We start from the raw sequence: 12,512 nt of genomic DNA on the forward strand, positions 1-12,512 counted from the left end.
TCGCAGTTTAATTGCTCTGTGCATTTATTAGCTAGTATTAATGCAGCAGGGAGGGAACAACAGCTCACAAACACTCTACACAATTTCACAAGACACATCGCAGGGAAAAAAGTGACTTTTTAAGAATGATCAATGGTATCCTAGGGTCTTGGTGGACGCATTCCTGGGGGAGGTGGACCTGGGGGGAAAAAAAAGCAAAATTCCATGGGACCATTAGAAAAAACATCACATAAATATTAAAGGGCCCAGCTGGCACCAATGCACAAAAGCGTAGCCACTCACCTCTAATTCCTGGTGGAGGGGGTCTCATTCCTGGAGGGGGCATGCCTATTGGTGTCCCTCGAGCAGGGGGAAGCCCAATTGGTGGTCCCATGGGGGGTCTCATACCAGGTGGAGGAGCCATAATGCCTAGAGAAGAAAAATGGTAGAAATAAAGACCTCATAATTAAGCTCAGCTAAGATGATAGAATAAAATACAAGATAATATTTAGAGAAATGTGCCCAGATACTAAGTAGAGGGTTGAACAATTTCTCCTGCACCATTACCATGTAAGCCATTCCCAACCCCATTAATAAGAATCCACAGCTTTTCATTAAAAACTACTTAAAAAGAGGTTTAAAAGTGGGAAACAACCTAAGCAACTAGTTAGGTACTTGGGCTGTTTCTTAGTTCAGTATGTTCTTAGAATATTTTTTGTCATCACTTCCTCCCAAAAATATAATTTTTTCACATAACATTACACACATACACATACACACACCACACACACATATGTATTTGATATCTATATAGATAAATATCAAATTCTCTTACTTTTTATTATCAATTTCTTACCTGGAGGTGGTGTTGCTCGGCCGACAGGAGTGGGTGGGGTCCCCCGACCTGGTGGGTATTGAGTTGGGGCTCCGGCAATGCTGGCAGTAGCAGCAACTGCAGCAGCTGCTACAGTGCCTCTTCCCTGTGGAGTCATTACCTGACAAGGCATGGTCAGATATTGTAAAGGTAAGGCATATTCTCACATTATTTAAACAAAGTAATCAGTGGATACCATGGCCTATTAAATATGATATAATAATTTTGTATTTCTCCCATTTTCATTTCAAAAATCTTAACACACTCATACATCCTCCTAAAACCCCACGTTCCTTATTTTCTTTTACTATTACTATTTTTTAATTTATTTTCAGTGTTCCAGAATTGTTTATGCACCACAACCAATGCTCCATGCAATACGTGCCCTCCATAATACCCACCACCAGGCTCACCCAACCTCTCACCCCTCCCCCCTCCAAAACCCTGTTTGTTTTTCAGAGTCCACAGTCTCTCATGGTTCATCTCCCCCTCCCAATTTCCCCCAACTCACTTCTCTCCATCTCCCATGTCCTCCCTGTTATTCCTTATGCTCCACAAATAAGAAAAACCATACGATAATTGACTCTCTCTGCTTGACTTATTTCATTCAGCATAATCTCTTCCAGTCCCATCCATGTTGATACAGAAGTTGGGTATTCATCATTTTTTTTTTTTAAATAATTTCATCAGGAAGATTTTTTTAAATCTTTTTTTCTTTTAAAGATTTTATTTATTTATTTGACAGATCGCAAATAGGCAGAGAGGCAGGCAGAGACAGAGAGAGGGGGAAACATGCTCCCTGCTCGATCCCAGGACCCTGGAATCATGACCTGAGCCGAAGGCAGAGGCTTCAACCCACTGAGCCACCAGGTGTCCCGGGTATTCATCATTTCTGATGGAGGCATAGTATTCCATTGTATATATGGACCATAACTTCTTTATCCATTTCTGTTGAAGGGCATCTTGGTTCTTTCCAGTTTGGCGACTGTGGCCACTGGTGCTATGAACATTGGGGTGCAGATGGCCCTTCTTTTTACTACATCTGTATCGTTGGAGTAAATACCCAATAGTGCAATTGCAAGGTCATGGCATAGCTCTATTTTTAATTTCTTAAGAAATCTCCACACTGTTTTCCAAATACATTCCCTATTTTAACCTACTAAGTCCTTTCACATTTTTTCAACTTTTTTCTCGAAGATTTTATTTATTTGACAGAGAAAAATCACAAGTAGGCAGAGGCAGGCAGAGAGATTGGGGGAAGTAGCCTCCCCACTGAGCAGAGAGCCTGATGCAGGCCTCGATCCCAGGACCCTGAGATCATGACCTGAGCCGAAGACAGAGGCTCAACCCACTAAGCCACCCAGGCATCCCTCAACTCTGGTTTAGCAATCCATATTTCTCTTTACTCACCCATTCTGCTAAGTTCCTCTTATCAAAGTAGCTTTAATCCTTTCCCCTCCTAATGTGTATTTGTCTTTCATCACCTTCTACAACATATGCTGCTTACATGGTATAGGATGTGCACTCAGGCTTTTAAATCTATTCGGCCTCTAGACATGTTCTCTAAATAATATAAAACCTTCTCCTATCTCCTCACCTGTTGGGAAGGCCCCCCAACCCCTCGGACAGGGCCTGCTAATCCAGCAGGAGCCTGGGGAATTGGAACACCAGCTGGCACTCCTCTGCCAGCTGCCCTGCCAACCCCAGGACCTCCTGCAGCTCCAGCAAGTGGTACCCGAGCAATTCCAGTCTGAAACAAGAAAAATTATTTGAAATCAAATTATTTACCAATGTCATGAATAATCTTATTCCTAAAATATCACTACCTCCCACTATTTTCTCACATCATCTAGTTTGTATTAGTTCCATATTCAAAGGAATAAACAAGTACACCATGGAGGCATTCAACACATTAAAAGTATGTATGTCAAATTTTTAGTACATATAAATCCATCACTCCCACCCTTAGATAGGTAGTCCCAGCACATAGAATAATTCATTGAAAAGTCCTTTATCACCATATATGGCAAAGTAAGAACTGACATTAAGTGCTGGGCACATCTTACTTGACAAATGTGTATTATTATTATGCCTTATTGTACCTTCATTTAGCAAACATCTCAAATAATCTAATGTCCTTCCATATTAATGTTCTGTCCTACCCTACAGCTTCCTTACATCTTTGGGGGGTGGTCCTTCCACAGTCATGGATACCAAGTTCTCCCCACGTAGTAACACCAGACCTAAAACACGCTTTTCTTCACGCTCTGGCTGCTTAGCATTCTTTGGCCTATAAATCAAAGTAAACATTGTTGAGATTAAATTAGTGATGACTCACTAAAATTTAAGTTAGGTATCAACTAAGACAATAATTGATGGAAGATATTCATGCTCAGTTACTAAGTTATTACTAAGTTATGACAAAACAAAGACCAATACAAAACCACTAGACTCACTGACATATAAGGATAAATGGTAAACCCCTTTCCTATCAAAATTTTTCAGAATGTTACCTCAATGTTTTATTTCAGCAATATTAATTTCTGCCTCATTAAACAAAATGCAAATTATGCAGCTAAAACTTTTAAGACAAGTAAATTGTACTGTGTTTTCATGTTAACATGGTTAGTAATTTTTTTAAATCATATTTTAAGTAAATCTGGATGACAGACAACTAAAACAGTAACAATAAGAGGCAGTGTGTTCATACCAAATGATAAAGGCAAAAAAAAAGGCTTTGAATAAGACATGACTATGCATTATTGGCATTACCACTTACATAATATAACTATAAAGTAAAATAACTATAATTAAAAACAAAATTGAAAAAAAAACTTGTGTAGTCACAACTGTCAGCAGCAAAAATCACATATTCATGAGGCATATACTATGTAATATGGGTAAAATCAACTGACAATGTCATTCAACAATCCTCACTAAGTATTATCAGAAAATAATGCGCAGTTTGAAGCATTATGCATGTGAAATTATCCTTGTATCTTAGTGAGAAAAGTGAAACAGAAATTAATATGCCTAAAACTCTCAAATGCCTTTAGAATTTGTATTTTAGGGAAAAATCTGGATTATTTACACACAAGAAAAAGCACTGAAACATGCCACCATCCTAAAATATCTGAAATAATCCTACTTGGTGTGCATGGAGGAGACGGAAAATACATGAAAAGGGAAAGATGTGGAATAGGTTTTTGAATATGTTTTTTGCCTGAGAGGAACAGACTTAAAAGAGTACAGCAGACAACTCATGCTGAGCATTATCTTTTTCTGCATGTTTAATAAAACTTATATGAAATAGGCAAATTAAACTTCTGGATATAAATGACTGTGGAAATAAAGTAAATAAAGCCAAGAATCCAGGGTGATGCCTCACAAGTTCTACCCCATGATAAAAGCCTAAAACAAAGCCATCTTGAATGTCCAGAGGTATTACAAGCACCAACTCAACTCCTCTGAATGAAAAAAGTCAACTGAGTGGAAATAGGATGCCATTAAGATCCACCAATTTCTGTGATCTTGCTGCAGATAGTCAACAGCACCCTGTGAAAGCAAGCTCCCTGGTCACAGGTATAAAGATGGTAGCCTAATACGGTAAGGCATAAACATAAAGGTTATTCCTGAAGAAATGAAGTGGGCAAATGATAAATACAATAAGCAAAAAGAATTAAGAATGGACACCAAATCAATACTGCACATGATGAATTTGGCCAAAGCAAGGAACATGCAAAGAAGCTAGTAGAACAAATGTTGAACTTAGCCTGGAGTATTCTAATCATATCCAAACTCCTCTACCACCAAGTCCGAATTGTTATCTGTGGGAGGCCGCAATAAGGCTTGAGACGAGGACCAAAGCAGGCCCTGACTTGTGCCTCCTTTAAAGTCTGAATAACCTAACAAAAGGTTTAGGATGGGAAATGTTGAGTAGCACTGAGAAAGGGTCTGTACTATGTGTTGTGCGCTCACCTACGTGACTTCCCACACGCTTGCTGAACTAATGAGAACAATTCGGTTGGGGTCATAAGTTCATGGCTGGTCCTTGCTGCCCTAGTACAGCCCATAAATTACTTTCAGGTTTGCTGTATCAATACAGAACAATTATACTGGCATCACCCGTTTGGCGTCACAAGGTCTGCTTATAGTTAATTGTGAAACTTATTATGGGAACTCGTGGTTGTTTAACTAGACACAGATGTACTACTTCTCCTATTGTAATATCACTATATATATGGCCTTAATGCTTTAAATAAACTTAGCACTGTTGGACATCCTCCTCAGTGCTCCTCCTGCCCCCATCTCTCTGCTTCTTGAGTTCTTTTCTTCATCCTCTTACCCTCACGATCCTGGTCGATTTGTTGTGCCAGCCATGACAGTTATCCTTAAGATTCCCTCAGGAATGCTGCAGAACCTGACCTATTAATAACATCTTCTAACTTCTTTTTTTGAAAGATTTTATTTATTTGCCAGAGAGAGAGAGAGAGAGATCACAAGTAGGCAGAGAGGCAGGCATAGAGAGGGGAAAGCAGGCTCCCCTTGGAGCAGAGAGCCCGATGCGGGGCTCGATCCCAGGACCCTGGATTCATGACCTCAGCGGAAGGCAGAGGCGTAACCCACTGAGCTACCCAGATGCCCCATCTCATAACTTTTTAAATAAATGTAGATACTCTGTTCATACTGTGAGTTCTATTCCAAATTAAGTTCATGTATGTTTGCAAACTTAAAACAGTAGTGTAAATACAGTGACTTTAAGACTGGGAGACCCCAATCCAATACAGTAATGGTTTAGGTGTGAGGCAATAGATTAGCCCTGCCACATTTTTCCTCCTCCCTTAATAGTTATCCTCTATAATTCCTTATTCGTATTATCCTCTCCCTCATTCTCCCACCAACCAAACCCAGAATGGTCTTACTTGATCTTTCTGAATTCATCACAATCACAGAGGATCAAGTTCATATGTTTGTCAAAAGCCTTAAACGTGCCAATGAAGATTCGGCCATCTTGCAAGATACATCTCATTCTATAGTCAATGTGCTGCAGCATCTTACTGCTCTTTCCCACAGTCTGAAAGGAATAAGAAAGTTGTCAGTCAGTCATAAGCCAGTTTGTAATTACGTTATAACTTCCCCACCATGTCTTCCCTATTCCTTTGTCAATCCAAACTTGGTTTCCTTAACACACCCTGCCTCCCTTGTTTTCTCCAAAAATCCCTTCAGTCTCAAGATACTGGACCCAATTTAGGCCCAGAACAACTATACTCCTCTGTGGAACCCTCTACTTCTCAGAATGTATCAAGTGTAGTCTCCCATCATCCTAACTATATTTCCCTAACTACATTTCTTCCCCAACAGAGTCACAAACCCAGTTTCATGTTAGTATTCTATCATTCTAATTAGTCTCCTTTCCCAATTTTAATCCCAAATCCCACTCTCTTTCAGAACACTCAACACTATGGAGTATTTCTTTTCCCCTAGACCTATAGCCAAACAGTGGGAAATTCCTACCTCCATCAGAAACTTTCCAATTCCCATTGACCCAATGCAAACACAAACTATTATTTAGTTCCCCGAAGACCTTTATCCTAGTTATATCACACCACATCCCCTCCCCTTCAGAGTTTGGAACAGTTGTTTCTCAAACCTTTTTCAGTTTGATTTAACCTACTAAGTCACTTCTAAAAATATATTTATCTTAAATCACCCACTCTACTGAAATTTTAATATGCTGATAATACTGTATCTCTATTTATATACTGTAGTCCTTAAGAAGACCACAAGCTATCATAAAATCTAATATTCCTTCCACTTTCCAAATCAATTTTTGCTGCCTTAAGATATCTTTCCTGTCGGGAATATAGGCTATAAGTAATCTAAACTTTAACAGAATGACAAAACAGATTATTAGGGTGTTTTATCTCTTTAGATACTGTTTATTATTATGAATTTCTCCTGCCCCGAATTGCTAAACCCCTCCATCTTTAATGTAGAATTTATGTCTATTATAACCTGAGTCTTCTATCCACTGGATGGTCTCTTACTATTTTAAGTCATAAGGAAAACTCTCTTCTGTATTTTCTCACATGTAATATCCCTCCTTAAGACATTTTCAACCACTTTATCACTACTATAGGAGGACAGACATTGCTGTTCTTCAGTTGATACTTCATACAATGAGATACCATCTCTTAAAGACTGATTTCTTATTTCTAACATTAAGAACCCAAAGATACCCCACACTCTGCTAAACCATTATACTAGGTCCTTCCAGTAGCTTTTCACCCTCCTGTCTTAATATACACCTTACCATGGTTGTTGTTCCACCAAATCCAATGTCCACAGGAAGGTTTCAGGATCCTTAAGACCTAAGGGAAGGCTACAGATAAAGGTATGACGCAGGTTCTCCTATAAACAATGCAAGCTTGGGGCAGAAGCTTCAAACAGTAGATGGGAGCCTGCAGAGGAAAGCATGATCTAGCTGCACTGCGATCTACCATGTTTAAAAACAGGCAGACAATTTTTCATGAAAACCATTTTAACAGACATGTTCAAAACACTTCCCATGTTCTTACACCCACCAAGTGAATACCAAATTTCACTATTCCCTCACCTTAATTCCCCCGTTTGTTTATATGACTATACGGGCAACTTTCTTAGCAGTCAAAAAATATGCATTATGATAAAAGTTGTTTTTCCCAATATACTAATGAAAATGCTCTTAAGTCTGGCAACCAACAGAGTAAAAACTGGAAAAGGTCTCAAGCTACTAATTATACTTATTTGAAAAGTAAATACACAAATTAGACTTGAATGGGAATTTGGTTTTATGCATAGAAGTAACCCCATATCATAAACATAATCTGATATAATTTTACTTTTAACAATACAGACATTTCTAGTAAAACTGTTCTGTTTTCAATAGAGGCACTTTTCAAACAACAATGTACACTGCTTAAGTAAATTATGAATTATCTATTTCAGGATATAAAAAAAATATAGTGTGAACTGTATCCTCAAACCATTTCTTTTACCTTATTGTTTTGATGATACAGTTTTCCATGTGGAACTACAGGACACTAGATCAGAAGGTAACAGAATGGTATGAAAGAAATAACTCAGTTAAAGTGGTAAGATGTAGATGTTTCTCTGTAATTACAAAAATGTGATGGTAGTTAAATATGAGAATTCGGAGTACCATATTGTCTAAAAAATAAATTCATCATTACTCAGAGTATCTCCTAAACTTTGTTCTCCAAATGAAAACTGCCATGCACCATTTGTGCCTTTTTTCTGAAAGACAATCTACCTATATCCTCAACACTGTCCACGCTTCTCTTTCTTAAAAAGGATTTATTTATTTGAGAGAGACTGTGCACATGCACGTGCACAAGCAGGGGGTGGGGGCAGGGAAGGGCAAAGGAAGAATCAGACTCCCCACTGAGCAGGGAGCCTGATGTCAGCTGAGCCAAAGTCAGATGCTCAACAGACTGAGCCACCCAGGAATGCCTCTTAACATTTATCTTAACCGACAATAATAGCTATACACTTTTTTCTTCTCCCATCTACCTAATTTACATCTTTAAAGATACAATGACATCAGGGATAACCCCTTCTGTAGCATCCAATATTTGTACATGAAATAACATTTTGCATAAAAGTGGCATGTAAAGATCTCAAAGGATCTATTCAAATCATCATACTAATGCACGCTCCCCTCCCCAAAAATTGTAGTTTCTTCTTATTTTAAATTCAATTAGCCAACATAGGAGTAGTTTAAGGCCTATAATATAGATGTTCTTAATCCTGACAGCATTATCTAGGAAGCAGAGTCTACAATCCTATACTTGCAACTCTTTTAGCAATTTTTATTTTTTAATATGTATCTATTACAAAATAAAGTCTTCAGCAATCTATTATAGAAGAAAGCAAATTATCTATAGAAATGGAAAACAAATAAACATCGAAACAGAAAGTAAATTATTTTTTTAAAGATAGTTTATTTTTTATTTTATTTTATTTATTTATTTATTTGGCAGGCAGAAAGGCAGGCAGAGAGAGAGAGAGAGAGAGAGAGGTGGAAGCAGGCTCCCTGCTGGGCAGAGAGCCCAATGCGGGGCTTGATCCCAGAACTCTGGGATCATGACCTGAGCCAAAGGCGAAAGCTTTAACCACTGAGCCACCCAGGCACCCCCAGAAAGCAAATTAAATGGTAACCTGAAGTTGGGTGTGGAAATAGAATGTATGTAAATGAGCATGAAGGATCTTACTTTGGTAATGCAACATCCTAAAAGTACCTGGCAATGGTTGCAAAAGTCAGTAAATTTATGAAAAAATTGGGTACATTTTATAGTATATAAAATATATATCAATAGAGCTGTTCTTAAAATGTAAAAAGTCAAGACCTTCACATAATATACAAAGTCTGTAACATTACTTTTTATATTGCCATTATTGAAAAAATAAAACAAAAACAAATAATGCTAACCATTCAACAAGACACTATTACTGGAGTACACCCCCTCTACCATCAACAATGGAGACATGCTACGAGACACTAAGCCACAAGACCGTGATTATTACAACAACAACAACAACAAAAATGTAGGTTTAGATTTCAAGATTTCATTTAAGGGAAAAAATATAATCACTGAAAAGTTTCTTATGTAAGGGTGTAATGGGACCCAGCATCAAATGTGCATTTAAGGTAAAATCTGTAGTCAGTCACCTTTCCAATGAAAATTTAAAATTCAGAAAAAAGACTTTTACCTTCAAATGCCAAAAAGATTTGAGTACAGATTTCCCTATCAGCTTCAGTTTAAATGTTCTGTCCCAACTGGCATTTCAGTGAACACATAACCATCGACCTAATTCATGGTTTAACTATAAGAAACCAACAAATCCAAAAAACATTTCTTTGTATAGTGGAAGAGTAAAATGGAAAGCCAGTCGGTACTGTTTCTGTCCATCACCGAAACTGTCTGAGTTTCCAAACCCTTCCCACATCTACTAGATGTTGTTAGCCAGTTACCAAGTATAAAAATGTACCTAGAGATTTGAGTCATAAACTAAAGAACTGGAAACACGGATGTGTAATATAAAATAAAATATTCTATATAAGTAAGAGATACACATTTTACTCACAACTCAGATTAAAGGTTGACTGAAGTGATTTAGTAAGTTCCCTAAATTTAGCAAACCATAATCCTGAACCCTTGTAAGGGAAAGGATGTTTCACTTAAGAGATTGATCAAATTTATCTCCATAAAAAATGACAACAAAATCCTTCATGAAGTAGAGCATAAGAGCAGCAACATGACACCGCAATGATGAATTAGCAGTTACGATAAATCTCCTTACATCAAAAAACCATGTAAGCAAATAAATGGCCCCAGGTTCCTGACTGGGGCCCGGAGATTCCTCATAGGAAAAATTCTTAAACTTTTGGAAAGTCTGGACTTTCAAATGATTAAACTTTATAAAAATATAAGTGAAAAATATAAAAATATAAGTGAAATGATAAGATGCTCAAACTTGGCCAAGATACATACAACAAATGAGAAATCATGTAATAATGGTAATGCATTAGTGCTCATTCAAATCTGGTAAAATATCACACCCCTCACAGAAAATGTGCATAGAAGTTAAACAATTAAAAGGAGAAAACACACATAAATGGGAAAGTACTCACCCACAAAGCAATGCCAATTAAAACCACAAACACACACACACACACACAGACATTTTCCATTTTTGGAACTGTTTATTTATTAAAGAAAAAGACACACAAAGATGATACTGAGAAACTAGCGCTAGTAGTAATTATCCTTGATGGTAATCAACAATGCTTATGATGCTGTCACAAAGCAATGTAACAAAACATTTAAGAGTCATACTAATATGTATACCCTGCACAACTGGATCCTTATCCCAATAAATTTAGGATACCAAATGTATCTTTAAAATATAGAATATTTATAAAGCATAGCAAACTAGAAAAAAAGAAAAAAACAAGTACAAGGGAAAAGTAAATCATGAATGAACTAGCATTTATTCATTACAAATGATAATTATGTTGACTATAGTAAAATGAAGAAATATTAGTGATATACATTTAAGTGATATAAACACAAAATCAACTTATTTAAATGCATGATTCCAACTAAAAAAAGCAAATGGGCAAAATGATAGAAAATTCAATCATTTTTCCTTTTTTAATTCAACCTTATGCTGTGGTTTAAACATGGGTTTTAAAATCTTTGGTTTACCTCCCCATTTTTCTTGTCTATCACTTGGAAGCTTTAGATGTATATTGTAAAAAAGGAAACATAACACTTGTCAAAATGTCTTTAAAAACTACCCAATCTACATTTACTCTTTAGATATAATTCTTTAATATGGTTCTTAGACCTTTATCCTAGAAATTTATCTGGTTCCCTACCCTTTAATGTTTACTTTCATATACCTTCCTTCCTAATAAGCCCTTTCTCTTCACCACCTTCTATAATATTACTAGACCCCCTATTATCTCAATTTGGTGTTTTCATCTTTAAATGTGATTCTCTAAGAAAGATGCCTGAGAACTTTCTTTTAAGGGAAAAGATAGTATTTCAAGCTTTGCCTGCCATTCAATCTGTCACAACTACTTCAATATTCTGTAGTGACAAATACAGCCACAGACCATACACAAATGAAAGGACAAGGCTGTGTGCCAATTAAAATTTCCTTTGCGAAACCTCTGGTATAGCTAAAATAATCCTAGAAACTAGTGCTGGTTAACAAACACTTGAGACTAGAATAAAACATAAGATCAGAAAATCAGATGATCCTATATGCAAGATCATACTGTATGATTTAATTATTACAGGGATGCTTGGCTGGCTCAGTTGGTGGAGCATGTGACTCTGGATCTCAGAGTCATTAAGTTTGAGCCCCACATAAATAAATTAATTAATTAAATTATACTTAGGAACTGTAAGAGTATACGAACTGCAATGAAGAGAAAAAAATTCCTGGTTTAAAAAAAAATCTGTTCTCACTTAATCACTTAAAAATGGCTTTACTCTGGGGGAACAGCTGGGGACAATGCTCAGATTCTACTGTTTGAAATAAAGTCCACTGCCCTGTAATCAGCTCCAGGTAATCACTGGAGAATGCTGAGTACAGGATTCAGCTGGGGAGAATTCTTCTTAGAAAATTTGTTTCTATCTTTTAATTTAATACCAAAATAGTGGCTATAAACAGGCCCAAGTAATTTGAGTCAAGAGGTAATACACTAACAGAAATAGAAAATCTAGAATAAACTCATCTATAAAACTGTCTCTTGGTTTCTAAAAAGTATATTAAACCCTTTGGATTACAGGTATTCAAATCTTAAAATTTAAAAAAGGTCACATAAAACATAAAAAGACAGACTATAAATAAATCTATATCACATTGAAAATATCATGGATAACAATTTTATTTCATTGTCAGCTGAATCAAATACAGTGACATTGTCAGCTGATTCAAATACATTGTTAAAAAAAAGTGAAAAAGACAAAACAAAAAAGGGATAATTAGTAAATATGCATGGAAAATTATTTAACTTATTTGATTATGAATGTGGTATGTATTTGTAATTCCGCAGGCAAAACTGATAATGTAATTAAAACAA

The 12,512-nt window shown here is 36.6% G+C and overlaps 2 protein-coding genes across 3 annotated transcripts in view; both read right to left on the reverse strand.

The window, feature by feature from the left end:
* SNRPN (small nuclear ribonucleoprotein polypeptide N) overlaps positions 1 to 12,512 on the reverse strand; it is a 13,200-nt gene continuing 688 nt past the window's right edge. The window contains exons 1-7 of one of the 2 annotated variants that reach the window (XM_032835942.1): positions 7,167 to 7,282; positions 5,776 to 5,927; positions 3,032 to 3,143; positions 2,451 to 2,603; positions 836 to 974; positions 283 to 408; positions 1 to 178 (exon numbers count right to left, since the gene is read on the reverse strand). In XM_032835942.1, the coding sequence (XP_032691833.1) occupies positions 141 to 178; positions 283 to 408; positions 836 to 974; positions 2,451 to 2,603; positions 3,032 to 3,143; positions 5,776 to 5,927; positions 7,167 to 7,169 (723 nt within the window). In that variant the 5' untranslated portion in view covers positions 7,170 to 7,282 and the 3' untranslated portion in view covers positions 1 to 140. Of the gene's footprint in view, positions 179 to 282; positions 409 to 835; positions 975 to 2,450; positions 2,604 to 3,031; positions 3,144 to 5,775; positions 5,928 to 7,166; positions 7,283 to 12,512 lie in introns of those variants that run through there. The other variant, XM_032835943.1, reaches the window with a different exon arrangement.
* The window catches only part of SNURF (SNRPN upstream reading frame), a 22,237-nt gene continuing 16,924 nt past the window's right edge, over positions 7,200 to 12,512 (reverse strand). The window contains exon 4 of the mRNA XM_032835945.1: positions 7,200 to 7,314. The gene's annotated coding sequence lies outside the window, so the exon portion shown is untranslated. The remainder of the gene's footprint in view (positions 7,315 to 12,512) is intronic.

This window comes from Lontra canadensis, unplaced genomic scaffold, assembly GCF_010015895.1.
Source record: "Lontra canadensis isolate GAN:19392208 unplaced genomic scaffold, GSC_riverotter_1.0 scaffold89, whole genome shotgun sequence".
NCBI classification, from domain to species: Eukaryota; Metazoa; Chordata; class Mammalia; order Carnivora; family Mustelidae; genus Lontra; species Lontra canadensis.